The sequence below is a fragment of the Macaca nemestrina genome, chromosome 5 (assembly GCF_043159975.1).
Source record: "Macaca nemestrina isolate mMacNem1 chromosome 5, mMacNem.hap1, whole genome shotgun sequence".
In the NCBI taxonomy this organism is placed as follows: domain Eukaryota; kingdom Metazoa; phylum Chordata; class Mammalia; order Primates; family Cercopithecidae; genus Macaca; species Macaca nemestrina.
The window spans coordinates 116,967,669-116,987,304 of record NC_092129.1 but is presented as its reverse complement, the minus strand read 5'-3'; the positions used below and the strand labels follow the sequence as shown (position 1 = coordinate 116,987,304).

General features: G+C 36.2%; 1 protein-coding gene across 4 annotated transcripts in view; it reads left to right on the top strand.

Annotated features, from left to right (window-relative positions):
• Positions 1-19,636, top strand: part of LOC105479493 (adhesion G protein-coupled receptor B3) — a 735,858-nt gene that overhangs the window by 334,194 nt on the left and 382,028 nt on the right. For all 4 annotated transcript variants that reach the window (XM_071095963.1, XM_011737487.3, XM_071095965.1 and 1 more), the window contains one exon: positions 9,657-9,851. In XM_071095963.1, coding sequence (XP_070952064.1) covers positions 9,657-9,851 — 195 coding nt within the window. The remainder of the gene's footprint in view (positions 1-9,656; positions 9,852-19,636) is intronic.

Below are 19,636 nucleotides of genomic sequence, written 5' to 3'. Positions count from 1 at the left end.
TGGCAATGCATTGAGAAGAGGGATGGTTTGATTAAATCTAATTAAAGAGGGTCATATGAGGTTTCTATGGGGGATAGACCATAGGGTGGCAGGACTGGAAGCTTTGAAACCTGCTGCAGTAATCCAGACGAGAGATGATGGTGTCCTTTATTAAGGTTAGTAATCACATTTGGCTGGTTATAATGTCATTTTTCTGAGGCAGGGAAGGCAGGACCACGAGGAATAATTTGGGACAGATGAGGTTGGGGGTTGTCAAAGGTTGTTTCTATTAAATCTGGAGAATGTAATTGGGTATGGGAGTCGGAAACTCAGATTCTAATTTCTGGACAGGAAATAATTTTGGAAGTCATCAACACAAAGAACAGGAGATTAGGAAGTAAAAAAGGTTGTGTATTCATCCCTTTCTAAATTTTGATAATGAATGAGAGCAGAAGAATAGGGTAGTAGTTAGGAGGATATGTAAGGCCAAAAAAGGGTTTCGTATTATTTTGTTTTGTTTTAATTGAGAAATATTATAACATTTTTATATGTTAAAAGAAATTATCCAGTAAAAATTTAGAAGAGAAACATGAACAATTCAAGAATACCCAACAAGGCAAAAAGAAATGTTAGCCATAGCAAATGTCAAAAAATTGACTTTGGTAGGAGAAAAGATACTTTCTCCATTATAACCAGAGGAAAGCAGATGGGAAAGATGAATACAGTGAAAAGAGCTTAGTGGGTTTTGTGTGGGAGAGATTATGGGGTTTTCATCTGATGGATTCTTTTTTCTCCATTTAGTATGAGGCAGGATCATTAGCTAAGAGTGAGGATTTAGGAGGAAACGTGTGTCTTTTTAAGAGAGATGAAAAGGTATAAAACAGTAATTTCCAGAAGGTTGAAAATAAGCCCATTAGAGAAATATAATAGGATTAGCAGGCTGCATTGCATACAACCTGAAGTCTGAAATACAGAATTTAGAGTATAGCTGTCAGTTTGGTTATGATTTTTCTGCAACAAAGTTGAGCTACTTGAATGCAGGTGCAGGGAAGGCATTTGTTAAAGGCTTGCTATTCAGAAGGTTTTCTGAGGACCAGAGGTATCAGCAGCACCTGAGAGCTTGTTAGAAATGTAGCATCTCAGACTCTTCCCCAGACCTACTTTATCAGAATCAGCAACTTTGAAAAGTGCTCTTTGTAATTCACTGCACATTAAAGTTTGAGAAGCACTGTGGTAGGTTTTATCCAGCGTTGATATTTTGATGAATGAATCCACTGGCACTAGAGAGAGGCAAAGAAGTAAAATGACAATTAGTTAGCATTATACCATCACAAAACATATCATATTAGATGATACCTGATTTTCCTTTTCTGGGCATATGGGAGGATTGTACTTCCTCACCCCCTTGATGTTAGTTACCTGTGTGGCTAGTTCTGGTCAATTGGTTGTGCATGGAGGTGACTATTGCCGTGTCAGGCCTGAGAGTGTCATTCATTGCCATTGCAAGGTCTTTTATCCTCCATCATCTCAAGCCCTTGAAGGACTATAATAAACAGAGCCTCCCTGATGATGTGGGTTGCATATGCAGTGTGATAAATATTCCTTTGTTGCTTTCAGGTACTGAGATTTTGAAGTAGTTAGCACAGCATAATCTATCCTGTTCTGACTGATATACAATCCCTAGAACCAGAAAAGTCAAGTAATGGAAATAGAATTGAGAAACCCATAGAGAAACAGCATGTTACTTAGTGCTCTGCTTCAGACTGGGGGAGGTTCCTAAAAGCTTGGGCGCCAGTTTGTGGCCACTATACTGTTTTAAGCTCATAGAGCATGCTCTAGTTCCATCTGCTGGCTCAAAATATTTATGAGAACATCTAGATTTGTTTGATGTTTAGACAAGAAGTCTCACCTACATGTGTCCTTTGCTCAGGATTGCAGTTTTGTCATTTCTAGCCAAAAACTCTGAAATTAAAGCTATCCATTGTTTATATTGGGTAGGCAAATTTACTATGCTCTCATTCTTTTGGAAGCTTCAGGTTTTACAGGAAAATATGCACAGTAAATACCAGACTCAGTTTTCTCCATGGCTCAGTTTATTCCCATAACAATAATTTACAGTTCTCAAATCCATGCCGTCCAATCTCTTACTTCAGAGATTCCTCAGACAAGAAACTGGGATATGCAAAGCACTTTTGGCCAAATGCTGTTCAACCCACAATTCTGAGTTCTGTGTGATACATATATGATTTATGCAGTGAAATTCTGGACCAAATCTGCCCTATCATATTGTCTCCAGACAATGATTTTATTTTCAGACTTGATCTTTTCACTTTAGGGCAACCCTGAGATGAACACAAACTCTTCATATCAAACATAGGGAAAATTAAGAAATATTCATTTACCAGAACTAAGGGTATATCTTCTTTTTCATATAGAATAATCTCTATATTTCATGGAGACTTCAGGTAGATTTGTAAATAATCAAATACCATTGTCCAATGAGTGACTTTGGTCTTAGGATATGACAGATTATGAACAAAATTAAAAAATGTATAGTTAGATTGTTGCTTTATGAGAAAGCTCTATGTATAATTATATTTTAATTGGAGCCACTTAGAACTGCGAAAGCCTTTAATACACCTTACAGATGGACTGGAGGAGTTGATTCTGAAAATAATATATAAATATATGATGTTTAAAATGTGTCATTTGCACAGAGCAACTATGATAAACCTTTTTTTAAGATTCACACAATAGCAGCAACTGTGGCTGGCAGTGGGAGGCTTGAAAAGAAAAGAATAAGGTTACTTCAGAAACACACCTACTCTTTAAACCGTGACCCTCTCCACATCTCTCTATATAAAGAACAAGGAGGCTTAATCTAGAACTCTGAAGAGCAACTATTTTTAGATTCATTTTTCCCCCTTTCACCGTTGATCTTCTCAATAGTAGTAAATATGAATGACACAGAAACTTTTAAGACTTGTTCTTTGGAGCAGTGATGCTCACAGTGTTGCAATGTGAGCAAGCATAATTGCTGATAATTATAATTTTAAAAGGAAATATGAAAATTAAAAAAAAACTTTCTTAATTATTTCCATGATTAAATTGCAATAATCAAAACACGCTACCCAAAGGAAATGGAGTCTTTAAGGTATCCTTAGGTTTTTATTCAACCTCTACTTGAGTAAATCTACCTACAAAATCTTCTATAGGTATTGGTAAATGGCTTTAGAAATGCTTACACATTATATTCCAAAATAACAACTACTACTCAAATAATTTTCAATACCTCAAGAATCCAGTGAGTTGCTTCATGTCTTTTGTTTCTTCATAGGAAAAATATTGAATTTCTCCTTAACATAAACGTGGTTGATAATGATTTTTAAATATTCTGAACATATTAAACATATTAATACACTTAAATATTGTCAAAATAAGTATTTTGACAATTTCTAATGAAAGCACCATATAAAACCTGAGTGAAGCTTATAGTATTAGCTAAGCACATGGACTACGGATCAGACTGCCTGGGCTCAGATCTCCATAGTCACTACTTAGGAGCTATGCAATCCTGGAGAATGCAGTTAACCTTACTAAGTCTCCACTCCTTCTTCTGTAAATGTGAATCATTATGGCACCTCCAAGGATTGTTTTAAAGCTCAAGTGAGGTACCCCTTTAAAACATGTATTCTCATGCTTGCCATATAGTCAGAATGATATATTATTGTTGTTATCATTTTCTAAAGGTAGCAAGTATATAACTTTAGATTTCTAAAATTTCTGAATTCATTTGCCTACTTATATTAATTGGATATAGTTTACAAGACAATTCTGTCAGGAAATGTAAAAGTTCTCCAATTATTATGTATTTCTTTGTTTTGAATAATTATGGACTCTTGCTTTTACCTTGCCAACATTTGTGGATTATAGTTGCTGAAAGTAAAAAAATCCTCCTGTAGTTTTAGTTCAATTCAGCAAGCCCTTTGAACAGGTACTTTTGTGTGTCACATAGTGTTTTAGAGATTATAGGGGAAACAAAGATGAAGAAGAAACTACAGGCTCTTTAAGAGTTTATGTTCTAGTGGAATGGATAACAGGACAAACACTATAGTGATATGAGATATGCAAGATTACTTCTGTGAGCCTGAAAATAGAGATCATATCATGACTGCAGTTATCCGAAAAGAATTCATGAAGGAGAAAAGAGAGAGAACAATTTAAGGAGCGGATTTTGGGAGAGCATTTAAAGTAATAGAATAGCATGAGTCAGGGAGCAAAGACAGAATCCATGATTATTGCAGGGTGAAATGGTGAGAAGTTTAAACAGATTGTTACTAGGGTACCTGTAGTAGTCATAATAAAGCAGTGGGGTGAACCAAGCTGACCATTATAGATCATAATGACTTCTGCATAAACTATAGGAAGTATATATTTTCAAATATTGACTTATAGCTTCTCTCAAAAGAAAGACCTAGGAATCCTGTGGTATTGGAAATTAACACAGGAGGATATCAAAGCCAGAACCATAGGAAAAAGCTACTGGAATGTTAGATCATACACAAGCCCTGGGTGCTAGGAGCCGAGGTCCTAAAGCCTTCGTGAGGATGCTAACAACACTTCTCACACAAGCAGTGATGCCCTTCCAAGCCTCCAGCAATGACCAGGCACTGTATTGCTGCTCTAGCCTCATGAAGTAGAAAAACCTTATGCATTCTCAGGCCTGCAATATGTCTAAGAAATTTGTAATTCATACAGAGTTTCTTGGAGAAGAGGAAATAAATTGCCTTTCAGAAATGGAAACTCCTAGTCTGAACCAAGAACAGATGGAATTAACATGAAAATTTGCATAAATTGATTCAGGACCAATGAACTGCCTGAAGGTTCCACTCCCAGAGAAATGCACTCAAAAGCATCTCTAACAACTGTTTCACAAACCAGGCACTTGGGGCTCCCAAAAGATAAATATATCCCACTGAATATAAGTTTACAATAATTATAAATATCACAAAGCAAAACATTATGAGGAAGAATCAGCAAATGCAGGAATCAAGAGACTTAGCAAAACAAGAAATTTAAAAGAATAGAAAATATTTTAAAAACTATAATATATTGTTTAAAATCATTAAGATGTGAACGAACAGAAATCACAGTTAAATAATTAAAGAATATGAAAAACTTTAAACAGAACTTCTATAAGTGAAATATTGTCATTGAAATTAATGAATAGAATAAATAGCCAATTAGATTCAGTTGAAGAAAGAATTAACCTTCTGGAAGTTAAGTACTGAAGACCTATACCAGGATCCATCTCGTGTCTATAGGAAAAGGAGGGAGAAGAGAAACACTGCATAAGCTAGTATTTAGAGAAACTGGATCTTGAATTTGGGAGAAGAAGAAACAGTCATTGAATGTCCACCTTTAACCTCTATTTTTACATTAACCCATCATAATAACAATGTGATTATTTTCTCCTTTTTACATATAAATCATCCTAGGAGAGAGTTAAATAATTTTTCCAGTGGTTCTTTGTAATACGTAGTAGAACCACAATTTAAATCTAGATTTTATGATTACAACTGCTGCATAAACATGACATGCTAGCAAGATTTCCAGAAAGCATACTTTGTAGGTAACTGGAAATTTTAATTTACAACTTAAAAAGTTGTTGGGCTCAAACCAAATTTTGTACCTCTGATATTGATTTTGAAGAGAACTAGGGAGAAGACAGTAGTTGAAAGGAAGTAGCAATAAGAGAAGTTGGTATTTAAATAAGATGTATGATATCAGGCCATTTTTTTTTTTTGAGAGAGAGAAATATTGAAGAAGGGATTGGATGGGATTCAAAATCTTAGGAATAACCGTATAATTAAACCATAGAGACAACAACAAAGGAGGAGAAGTAGAATGCAAATAAAGGACAGTTTGAAACAGAGAAGAGGTAAGATGAGCAAACCCATTGATTCTCAACTTCATAATCCAGAAAGAAAAAATGGAAAACAATCTAGCAGATAAACTTGGACATGTCATTCTAGGAAATAGGTGGTGAAAGGGTAGACATAAGGAAAAAAAAAAAAGAGAGAGAGAGAGCTCTTCACAGTACCTATGTGTTGTGGATAGAAGATCAAGAACTAGGAAATTGTCTTTCAACTAAATACATTCTGGACAGAAACGTATCTTATTCAAACATTCTTTATACCCTGTATAAAGGCAATGAATAGTCTCACCAGTGTGTGAAAATATTACAAGGTATTTGTCCCGAGTGCTTTTCACCGACAATGCCAGGAAGGATGCTAATCAGTGTCAATTGTTAGAGCTGGTGTTGTCATCTGGGCACCTGTTTGCTAAGAGCTGGACTGACAACAACTCATTCTACATAAGCCTTCTAAGCAGCTGTCAGATGGTAATGATGTTAATTTACTACTGACTTGGGCCAGATTTGATGCTGACCTAGACGTGACAGACTGGCTTTCATATTAGTTGAGCCATCCAGTACCTTCTGTAACTATTTTTAATGCAAACAGAAAGCATGTCTAAATGTTTTATTTCTCAAGATTCAATTCTATGTTGTGATGTTTTTGTTTGAGGAGAAGCATACATTAGATCTGTACAGGTTAAATCCCTCACAGGCACAGGTATGGGTTGCCAAAATAATAGAGAAAGGGCCGATTTGAGGCAGTCAGACATTAATTATTTACCGTGGCAACCATTGCTACATTCTATTCCTAATGGAGAACAATTTAATCTTCTGCAGCTTTGAGTATCACAGCTGTGATTTGCATTGCCAGCACAAAACTGAGGACTGAATTTTATGACTTTTTTTAGGTTAGACTCTATTAGCTTCATTTCTCTTCAAAACCTTCCTCATACTTCATGTATATCCTGAGACATGCCTGTACCTAATGTCATTGAGGAAGAGCAAAAGGACAAGTGCAGCTAGAGCACCAGACATTTTTCAGCTCAAAAGCAGCACTACCTCTTTAAGTTATGTAGTGTGTTTGTCTCATGCTATTTGTTACCAGTGTTTCCTATGGACTATGTCCATGAGTGAGTTACGTCTTTCAAGTGTGCCTAACTTAATCCTATGACCTAACAATGTAAGCATAGATGGATGTTGATTCATTAACCCATTCATTCCTTTAACTCATTCATTCAGTATATTGAATAAACTTCTAGATAATGGGAATAAAATAATAAACAAAACCTCCTCCTTCAGAAGGCTTACATTAATATCTTAATGGCACAGGAAGAAAAATGAATAAACCAAGACATAGATGGCACAATGGCAGGTAAGGTTGAGCACGATGAAGTCTGACGAGATGACTGAGAATGACAAGGATTCCATTTTAGGTAGGAAGTCAGGTAAGACCTTTCTGAGAAGGTGACAAAAAGTATATGAATGCTTGTGGAAAGACTATTCAAGATCCCCACCACCCACACCCGCCCCGACCCCACTCCCGCCAAAAAAAAAAAAAAAAAAAAAGAAAGAAAAAAGCAAGGGCCCTGAGATATGCATGTATCTAATGTTATTGAGGAAGAGCAAAAAGACAAGTGCCACTAAAACACAGCAAATGCCGGGGAAGGGGGAAGAAGTCCACAGGAACTAGAGCATGTAGGGCACACAGACCGTGGGAGAGCAATATGCTTTCCTGTATGCTCTAGCTTCTGCTAATTATCTTAGGCTTGTGTGGGTTTAATTGTGTTAAGAAAATTACTTTTAAAACATTTTTAATATATAGATCCATTTTTCAAATCTTAGAGGAGACATGGTAAACTGAGTCTCCAATGAACTCAATTACATGGATAATAAGCTGCAAAGTTGAAACACAAACCTAGGCACCCCTGGCTCTAAAGTCCATTCCATTGTATTGCACCACAAAGGTGTACTTAGGGCATAACAACTGAATTCACTGCAACAAAATTTTGCTGTGCTGTTTGCTAAGACTGTGAATAAGGCAGGGAGCCTACCCTCAAGTGTCAGAAAGACTATTGGGACAGAAAAATATTTAAGCAAATAATTACCATTCTCTGTGATAAAAGTCATGTCTGTTTAAGAGATAACAAGAGAAGGCTTTGATTAACTCTGTTTAGTTATTTAGAAGAACAAGAACTAAATATGAGTGGTTTTTAAACAAGAGACCATGGAAGAAAAGAGGGTAGGATATCTATTGCAAAAATCTGAAGTCATGAAACACATGACCTGAACAGAAAATTACAAATAATTACCAGTAGTTTAGAAGCAGGACTGGAGTTCAGCCTGGTGGTACAGCCTGGTACAAAGTAGAAACCAGCTGGCTTCTACTTTGAGGGTTCATGTCCTTCTTATTGGCCAGTGCTGTGTCTCTTTCATGAATAAATACGTGAATACCACTCCATTACCAAGCAATTAGCATTGACACTATAGAGATAGGCAAGAGCTGGATTACTGATGCCGTGTCAATCATTTGGGTTTTAGTCTATGGTTGATGGCAGCTACCAAAGAGAGATGAAAGGAAATGAAAGAAGAAAATAGGGAAAAGTAAAGTACCTAAATATGTTATGACTTTTAGCATAACACAATGGAAATAAAGTATGTCTCTGAAAATTTTATTTTACCAAAATTGTTTTAGACATCTTTACAGAAAAAGAAAAGGAAAATATCTGAGATTTCAACACTTTTTGAAATATAATACTTAGAAAATTTATACTTTTTTGATTAGTTCAGATTGATTGCCCTACTTTAAAAGATTTGTTGGCACAGTTCTTGATGGGAAATTGATAATTACAATTAATGTACTTTAACGTTTCTCTGGCCTGTTCATTATTATTTCATGATTTTTTAAGTTAATTTTATAACAAATTTAGCAAAGAAAAGGTACAGATTAAACTTTCAGTAAACAAGTAAAAGTATAATGGATTCTTGCTCTTTCTTTACCCTCTCTTACCTTACTATTCTTTTGCATTTTAAGATATTTTTCCTCCCTTGAACTATACAACAAGCAAATGTGAGAATTGGCAGCACATTTCTCTGGCCATCAAACTAGTTTAAGCTTTGCATTTTAATAGTTCATTCTGTTGCTGAAGACCCAGCAGAGACTTTAATTGTTTTTGCTGTTTTTTGGTTTTTGGTTTTTTTTAATAAAGCTAAAGCAATCTGGTTTTCTATCATGTCATAGTAAATCTCCAAAGTTTAAAGATATTTTAAGTAAAATTGTACTGCTAATAACTTTCTTTGCTGCTCTATAATCTGTTCATTTTAAGAGGCAAGGCAAAAGTTAATAAGCTCAGCTTGTAAGTAAAAATGGCTATTTTTGAAGTGTTTATAATCTCCCATCTCTGATCACACCTTACTAAACAGTCCCCCATGTTTACCACATGCTAAAGTATTTTTGATTTTTACTCCAATTAAGAACCTAAATTAATACACATTTTCCCGAATGTGTTGAATTGTGTGTTCTAACTAGAAATGGCAAGTTTGTCAAGCCTGACGAAAAGTATACACTCATTAATTCTTGCATGCTGGATGTTTATCCATCTGAGTATGGGATACACACAATTTACAGTTTTCAAATCCTCCCAAGCATTGCAAGGCTATTTTAAGTTGACCGAGCAATTTTAAATAAAGTTGTTTGTTGAAGTTATTCAGATAAATGGTAATGAAGATTCTGATGTTTGCTCTGTTCTTTTGACCATCACAGATTAAAGAGCACCTTGCTAAGGGACAGCGAATGCTGGCAGGTGATGGAATGTCCCAGGTGACCAAGACACTATTGGATTTAACTCAGAGAAAAAATTTCTATGCAGGCGATCTTCTGATGTCTGTGGAGATCCTGAGAAATGTGACAGACACATTTAAAAGGGCAAGTTACATCCCTGCATCTGATGGTGTCCAGGTAAGAGAGACAAGTTCATGAAGGAAAAGGCTAGTGGAGATGCAATCAGTGTTTGGTCCCATGAAGCCAGTGCAGCCATCTTGGAGGCAGGCTGAAGGGAGAGAATGCTCATCCAGGTTGTGCTTAGTGTGAGCTCTGGAAATGACCTCAATTCCCTCAGTCATTCTCCACCTCAGTGTCCTCGCCCATAAAATGCATATATTACACCTCAAGGAGATACTGAATGAGAACATGCGTGAAGTGCTTTGAGCCCCCAGATAAAAGGCACTGTAGAAAATTCAAGGTGGTATCATGGATCTTTTATTCCCACATTTAATATACCATCTTGCCATAGGAGACTATTAAAAGTGCATTAAGCATAATGAAAATACATTAACTATAACATGCAAAAAAGACAGTTGAAAGATTGTTTAGGATTTTGCTATTAGTGGGAGGAAAACATATTTAATTTTATCAAACTATTCCCTAAAAATATAAGGCAAATAGAAAATTGTTCTAGCTAAGAAAATAAGAAATTCGGTAACTTCTCATGCATATTTTTCTTGTCTTGGAAGACTTTTAGAACAATGTCATTTATTTCCACAATAAAGTTTAAGTACTCACCCAATGTCGGTATTGCCTTTGCCATTAAAGCAAAGCTTATTGAATGGCAAGCAAAGCATCTTTAATGCAACTACAGTTTGCATTTCAGATTAACTCTTTTTATGGTGTAGATTAAAAGGTCCTCCTACAAAGAATGTTGAGTTGATTTCTGCATTTTCAGCATAATGTTCTTACTGTATCTCTGCGTAAAGTTCATTAAAATAAAGCTCTGGCAAAACTCCCAGATTAGGTATTGTGTTCCTTCAGCCTACTCTAAATTTGTAAGTTTATTTGTATTTCACTTGGAAAATACAGGATTTTTTTGTTTTGTTTTGTTTTGTTTTGTTTTAATTAGCTACTGAGGGAAAGAGGAAAAGAAGGCTTTTGGAATTGTGGAATCATTCATAAATAATACTGACACCCTAATTTGTATAGGGGTACATATATTGCTAAAATCATATGCATATACTGCTGAAAGAAACTGCTATGAGAATTATTGGTGCTGAATTCTATATTATATCCCCATTGTCCGTATTTAAAATTGTAATTGTAAAAGTACATTTCCTGGAGTGGATGGGAAGATTATTATCATTTGAGCATTTCAAAGATGCTTTTTCTCTTATAAAGATGAAACAGGCTTTTTCCTAAGTTTTAAATGTTAATAAAATAACCAAGTACTTTTCCCTGTAGTTCTGAAATGCTTCTATTAATATGTACATTAAAAATAGCATTTAAAGTCTTTGACAGAAAATACAGGTTGTGATTTCAAAAAAATTCTCATAAACTCTGTTCACAGTTGAAACATTAGGCAAAGTACTCTATGAAAGAATCTCTAACTCTCAGAAGTGTAGGGCTTCAAAATTTTTATGTGTGGAAGTTCAAGAAATTAAGATGACCAGATTATATTTAGAACATATTTTGACTGAGCAGCTTATTTGTGTGCATAAATTCAATGAACAATTCTATTAACCAGTTGCTTAGTCATGGACGTTAGCTGGTTTGATTAAATAGAGCAATTTGGCTAGTTATCTTGTTTCATTTTAGTGTAGTCAGAAATAGGTTTCTCTCTTTCCATCCCACTTCATCAAAGGAAGTATACACAAAGTCCTAAGCCCATTGGTATCCTCGTCATCGCCTCACAAATGTCAGCTGCATTTTCCTATGTCGTTAACTTTACTGGTGTCTTTTGGAGGATCTGGAATGCCCTCCTCATCTTAAATTCCTTCCTCTTCCATATCTGCCTGTCATAATTCTAGCTCAACTCTGATAAGTCTTTCTGATTCCTCCCAACACATGAGGTCCTTTGGTTAAAATGACTCCTGTTTTTAATTATCATTATTATTTCTAAAAGGTAACTTATTTTTTGGCCTATGGGGAAAACTTGTTCATGAAAAATTTAATTCAGCAGGGTTTCTAAATACCACTAAGAAACTTTGTTCTTGTATTTGTTTTTATATTATCTATCTGTGTTTGATAATAGTAATTCAGGATGTGAGAGATTTATGTAAGTATTTTAACTAACAAATCCATAGAATTATATGTTTACCCTTAAAATTTCAAACTATATAAGTTATTATTGTTATCATCCCCTAAATGAATTCACAACAAATCTATTTTTTAACGTTAGTACAGTTATCTTCTTTCATTACTTTAACATGAAACTTGACAACTTCACAAATCAGAACAGTGTATTCACCTTAAGAAATTAATAAAATTGTGAAGTTAATCTTTTCCCAGATTATTCACCTTACTGAAGGACAGCATTACAATCACATGAGCCACTGCAGTTTAAGTTCTTGGAGTTAATGTCCTCTTTTACTAAGAGCAATAATTTGCTGCCATTGACAATGGAGAAAAGAAGAAACAACATCTATAACCCCTACATTTTTCTTAAACCAAAACAGTGTTTAGCTTTTCCTTATTCCATCATGATTATCCAGTGAAGATAATTAGAACTTATCAAAGTAGGCCGGGCGCGGTGGCTCAAGCCTGTAATCCCAGCACTTTGGGAGGCCGAGACGGGCGGATCACGAGGTCAGGAGTTCGAGACCATCCTGGCTAACACAGTGAAACCCCGTCTCTACTAAAAAATACAAAAAACTAGCCGGGCGAGGTGGCGGGCGCCTGTAGTCCCGGCTACTCGGGAGGCTGAGGCAGGAGAATGGCGTAAAAACCCGGGAGGCAGAGCTTGCAGTGAGCTGAGATCCGGCTACTGCACTCCAGCCTGGGCGACACAGCGAGACTCCGTCTCAAAAAAAAAAAAAAAAAGAACTTATCAAAGTAAAAAAGTATCACTGCTGTTTATTTCACAGAAAAATGCATGGCTAAATCCCAAAAGTATCACGTTACTAAATCAACACCGAATTCCATGAAAATGGGCACAATTACTTCCATAAGAAACATGGGTTAACTACCAGCAAAGCTGTTTCGGTTCATTCATTACTCTGTCTGCATGTAGCCATTTAACTCTTTGGCAGCTGTTGCATATTATGATTAAGTCCATATCAAAGCATATATATGATACCCATTATTTATTGTTGATGCCAAAACTGAAATAGATCAGTAAAAGAGAAGAAACAAAGAAAGTAATTTATGACGTTATCACTATTTTCAACTAGTCACTCACCAGATCTCTAAGAGGAGAAGTGAATGCAGCATATGCAGCTGTTCCCTAAAGAGGTGGCTGCAGAGGCTTTGCCTGGTCAGCCGCTGAGTCATAAGGTGAAGCTCCCTCTAAGATCTTATTCTTTCCTGAAAGTACCCATCTTTGGATATGAGTATAAAACTATATTTTATCCTGGTTTGGACAATATTAACTATAATATACACCGTAATTTTATGCCCTGTAAGTAAGAAAAGCTGCTGTGTGTATACCTGTGACAATACTAATCTGACTTTCATTTTAAGTCCCATCCTGATTTATGAGATGTTAACATTGTAAAAACCTCATACAATGAAAATGTGCTTATATGTTTTGGAATGATAAGCCACCGTAATAATTTTATTTTAGAAAACTACTAGAACATATTTCAAAAACTTTTCCCTTCAAGCATATTCTTTTCCAAACCTTTGGACTGCCATAACTCCAAGACTATTCATTAAAGCTATGTGTTGTAGCTCTCCCTTTTCTAATCTGACATATGTTTCTTTAAGATCCAGCTTAAAGGTCGTTTTTGTTGTTGTTGTTCTCAAAAGTCTTCTCACCCAATCCCAGGCAGGTTAGATTTTTTCTACTTCTGTGGACTTTTGAAATCTTGTAAACATCCGTACTATAGCACTTTCATACACAACATCATAATTATTGTTGCTAGGTCTGCCTTCAGCAATATCTTTTAAGCTTGTTGAGAGATTATTTTGTCCCTAGGGCTTACCCTGGTACTTGAAGCATGTAGACACTCAAATATTTGTTGATACAATAAATGAATAACTAAAGGTAATATAATAATGTTTGAGGAACTTACATTGGTTCACAAAATATTAGAAAAATGCTCTGAATATCTAATTCAGAGGAAAAAAAAGAAAAAGAAAACTTGTTTGTTTACTTTTTTTTGACCACTGAAATAATTCAACTCAGTCTTACTCTATCAATAGAGGATTGAGTTTGCACTGCTTGCTCCAGAAACTTTAAGACTTGATAAAATTTAATCAGACATATTTAAAATCAAATTTCATCCTGTCCAACTATCTTGGTATCTTCAGGCATATTACTTAATCTTTGTCTACCTTATTTCTTAGTTTCTGTAAAAAAAGAAATAAAGAAGAGATAATAGTCAATTCATTATTTGTGATAGGTGTAGTCTATAACATTACAGCAAACTCTGAATTAACAAATACTGAACCATTGCTCCAAAGGGAAATACTGGATTAAGTTCCTTTGAGAATCTGGTCACAACATTTTCATCACCAATCAAAATGACTTTGTTTTATGTGTGTTTCACTTAAAATGCACCTTATTTAATGTATGTTTGTTGATGCACTAACATTGGACTCATAGCCGACAGCACTTTATCTCATGCCTAAAGAAGGTTTATCTAACATACTTATTTTCTATGTAAAGTATAGCATACCTTTGTTGTGCTTAAGATCACTAGATACTACTTCAGCACCATTCTGGGCTCATTTTAAGCAGTGAAATCAACAACATAAAAAAGCCCCAAAAGTATGAAACATGTGGCAGTAAAAAGATCTGAAATGGATACTTGGTTATAAGATAAGGGTTAAAACAAAAAGGCAGGGCATCATCATGTTAGACCTCAGCTAGAAACATGCACATTGGCCAACTCAAAATTTTTACCACTTTGTGCATGTCCACCGTTGGCTATGATGGTGCTGTGCATTTTAGTTTCAATCTTACAAATAAATTTTAACACATAGATGAATTCAGAAATATAAATATTTAATCAGAAGGTTAACTGTTATCTATTTTCCAGGGATAAGGTGAGGCTCAGAAATATATGAGTCCATACATAATATTTATTAATTACTTGGCACATAGTGGGTACTACATAATGTCATTATTGCTAGTATTTTAATTACCAGCACAGAAGAAAAACGTGGGTCTTGCCCTCAAGCTGCTTATAATAACTTGAGTTATATAGAAGTTATGTAGAAGAAAAAAATGACTTGAGTGAGGCTACACTGATATAAGTATAGCATGTTCCACTTCTATGAATTTTTGAAAGAGGTCTGAACAACAGCAGTAAGTAAAGAAGTCATGGGAAAAGGCCGGGTGCGGTGGCTCAAGCCTGTAATCCCAGCACTTTGGGAGGCCGAGACGGGCGAATCACGAGGTCAGGAGATCCAGACCATCCTGGCTAACATGGTGAAACCCCGTCTCTACTAAAAATACAAAAAAAAATCTAGCCGGGCGAGGTGGCGGGCACCTGTAGACCTAGCTACTCGGGAGGCCGAGGCAGGAGAAAGCCGTGAACCCGGGAGGCGGAGCTTGCAGTGAGCTGAGATCCGGCCACTGCACTCCAGCCTGGGCGACAGAGCGAGACTCCGTCTCAAAAAAAAAAAAAAAAAAAAAAAAAAAAAAAGGCCTTGGGAGAGTTAGGACTTAAGATAGAATTTGGAGAAGCAAGTTAGGTACAGAAACACTCAATAATTAAACTATGCAGTCAAAAGCATAGAAGTAGTGTAAGAATGGCACGTCCATTAGAAAAACCTTCCTGCCTTTATGATCTGCGTTTTCCACCATGCATCCTACTTTGGAAAATATTTTGGAAAATAGGATGCATGGTGGAAAATGCAGATCATAAAGGCAGGAAAGTTGAGGCCACATAAAAGAGTTTGAACTTGGTTCACTATAAACAGATTTACTAAATATAAAGACAGTTTTTGGAAAGATGGTCTGAAAAGGTAAATAACATGGATTGGTGAGTAGAGAAAGAGTAGGGAAGGAGGGGGAATAAGCCCATGGAGTTGCTGTGGCAGTGACCTAGATATGAGAAAGGAAGAGAACATGTCTTAGTGACAGTGGCTCAGAAAAGAGGAAAGAAACATCTTCATGGAAGAAAAGAAAGGCCCTTGAAACAGTTTAGATTTGGGAGATGAAGAAAGAAAATATTGGAAAAAATACACACATAGAAATGTCCACAGACCCTCACAGTGTACTGTGTTCCTGAAACTTATCTGAATGCAAGGACCAGTTTCTACCCAGGCATGTTCCTACTTCTGTGGACCTAACAGAAGATCAGTGTTTTCCCAATGTTTTTTTACTGTGACCTGCTGTAAAACACACAGCTACATTAACATGCAGTTGAAAAGTAGAGTTTTCCAAAATAATATTTACCTCACTATGTGTAATAATACACTCTGGTATTCTCCATTATTTTCTATTTCATTAAGAAAAGTTAATCATGACCTTGAAACAGGTCATTACTCAACATTGGAATGCTACTTGTTTATCTGATACATCCCCTGGGTTTAAGAAATTTGTTTCTCAATAGCTGAGATTAAATAGGAAGCTCTAACCTTAGTTTTCTGATTTCTTTTTTAAGTTCAGACTATATTCTAAACAAATGATTCAGAGATAGGTGATCAAGGAATTAAATTGAAAGCAGAAGTAGTAATTTCAACAAAACCAAGCATCTTTATTGATTGATTGATTGATTGATTGATGGAGTTTTTCTCTGTCGCCAGGCTGGAGTACAGTGGCACGATCTCGGCTCACTGCAACCTCCAAGCGATTCTCCTGCCTCAGGCTTTTGAATAGCTGGGACTACAGGCGCACACTACCACGCCTGGCTAATTTTTGTATTTTTAGTAGAGACGGGGTTTCACCATGTTGGCCAGGATGGTCTCGATCTCTCGACCTCGTGATCCACCCACCTTGGCCTCCCAAAACGCTAGGATTATAGATGTGAGCCACTGTGCCTGGCCACATCTTTTATCTTAAAACACTTGATGAGCAAGCAGATATGTTGCACCGTGGATTACTCCCATGCTGATTATCAATAGATTAAGTCACTGGGTGAAGACCTTGGAGTATGATTTCTCCATTGGTTTTAATGCCAGACACCATTCGCTTTTTTATATTAAAGATTGGGTTGATAAATGTGGAAGCAGCTATTAATATGATAATATAATACCCTCCTATAATGATAGACCTCATCTGTAGAGGTAGTATAATTTTGTTGACTAAGTAAGATCTGGGGAGGCTTTTCTGGTTTCGAATTACAGTACAACTCTAGCCTTCAAGACACAACCTGATACCTTGAGATCCTCTGCTCGACAGGCATTATGTAACCAGAAAGGCTAATAATTTTCTCAAACATGAGTAAGGGAGATAGGGAATGGAAGCAGGGGAGTAGGGTGTGATGGCTAAGAGTACTTGCTCTGAGCTTCCGAATGTGGCTTTAACACTTGTTAGCTCTGTGATCTGAGACAAGTTATTCAACCACTCTATGCCTCCATTTTCTATTCAACAATATGGGATAATAGTACCCACCTTATAGGATTCATGTGAAGGTTAAACTTACTGTGTGAAATACTTACTCAGTACCTGACACCTGGTAGGTCTCAAGAAATGTGACTATTATTATCATCCAACAAGACAAAAATAGAGCAAAAATTTACAGTCCTTGGAGCACAGGTAGCTACTGCCAATGCAGATGTATATTTGGTATCTCTCCTGCCAAGAAAGAAAGGTTGAATGTTTCTCATGGAACCACCTAAGGGAGTGTGGGCACTCCTTTTTTTTTTTTTTTTTTTTTTCCACTTATTATGGAAGAAAAGGGCAGGAAATGTATCAGGGAAAATGGAAACAAAAAAGCAGCACTCTTCTTTAAGGTCAACACTGAAGGGCCATTTTGTAGTTAGAGAGCAAGGGGATGAGAAAAATTGCTTCAATCAATAGCCAGGATGCCTGGCTCAGTAGAAAATAAGCCAGGTACAAGACAGTAGCTCCCAGTCAACAATCACTCCAAGTCATCTAAATGGCTGCTGTTTTCAATGCTTAACAGCCTGAGAAGATTTACTATCATTTCTCTGTGGTAGAGAGAGCCTAACGTAACTAGCATCACTTTCTAGATAGTATTTAAACCCCACCCTTATTGAAAATAAGAAATTTAATGGGAAATAACTTTCTTAAGTGGGTGAAATATGAAGCAACAGATCTTGCTTCACAACCCAACATGGTTACATCCTACCATGAACGAATCTAGAAGATAGCTGGTGACTGAGGGAAACTAACAAGCTCCATAGAAGAGCCCGGAGTATGCACCACAGCCATGTGGGAAGAGGAAGAGAGGTAAAGTAGTTTTAAGAATGTATAAAGTGCAGTGTATCAATTGGTAAATGCCATGTGGAGTAAATACATTAGTTTGATCAAGTTCTTTAAAAATACAATAAAACATGAGACTGCTAGTTTTACCCTTTCCAAAGCTCCTATTATTTTCTTCAGAGTCAAGAAAATATTGAGATTTGCATTAGCAAAAGTTACAAATGGTTTTATATTGTGATTCCATTTATTATCAAATATTTTTCTGTTTTAAAAAGTTTTTATTGAAGAGTGTTTTGGTGTATTAGGGCTACTATAACAAATACCACAAACTGAGTGACTTAAACAACAACATTTATTTTCTCTCAGTTCTGGAGGCTAGATCTCCAAGATCAAGGTCTCGGCAGGTTGAGTTTCTCAGGAGGCCTCTCTCTTTGGCTTGTAGATGGCTGCCTTCTCTCTCTGTCTTTTTCACATGGTCTTTTTCTCTACACACTTGCATCCCTGGTGTCTCTCTGTGTGTTCTAATCTCCTCTTCTTAAAGGGCACCAGTCAGATTAGATTAGGGCCCACACTGATTCACTCTTTCTAACTTAATTTCCTTTTTAACAACCCTATGTCCAAAGACAATCACATCTGAGCTACTGGGTACTAGGACTTTAACATAAAGATTTTGGAGTGGGTTGCGGGGTGCTGAGATACAGTGAGCCTATAACAAGGAATCTTGAAGGACTATGAGAATTTTCTTTTATTGAAGGGGTCTGTATCAGTCATCTTTCTTCAGGACTGGACCTGCTGTGACTACTGCCTGTAGTCTTGTAAGGGTCTAAACTTGAGATGTGTGCAGGCTTCTCTCACATGGTGGCCCTTAGGTGTATCAGCCAGGTCTACCAAACTTGAGGAATCACTCCTTACCTTCTTCCTCACTTAAGAAGCATCTCCTGTCTGAATATGATGATGATTTTGTCTCACTAAATTATGATGTTTTTATAACATTGGCTGTTCTCTCAGGCTATGTCTGGGGAAAAATCATATATAATGGTGTTAGTATCACTAACTATTTTTACCTTTCATTTTTAAAAGAGGACTGTAGGCAATACTGAGCTCATGCCTCAAAGCACTAAAGATTGGATGGCTTATTCTTTCCACTTAGACTCATCCCATCTAGTATACCTCACAGCAGAATTACTCTGTTACCTCTTGTTGGAATCCTTGATCCTAAAGATAACTCAGAGATACTGAGAGCATGGTATAAAAAATTCCCCATCTGAGCCATTCTGGGACTCCACAGGTGAAACTCTCTTACATCATGGCAAGGTAATGAGATTAGTGTGAAAGACAGTGATTCCTGGAACATTGTTCTTGTGCAGTTTTCAAATGAGTCAGTGCTAAAAGAAGTGTGTGTGTGTGTGTATATATATATATATATATATATATATATATATATATATATATATAAAGGGTGTTCTTAAAGACTTCT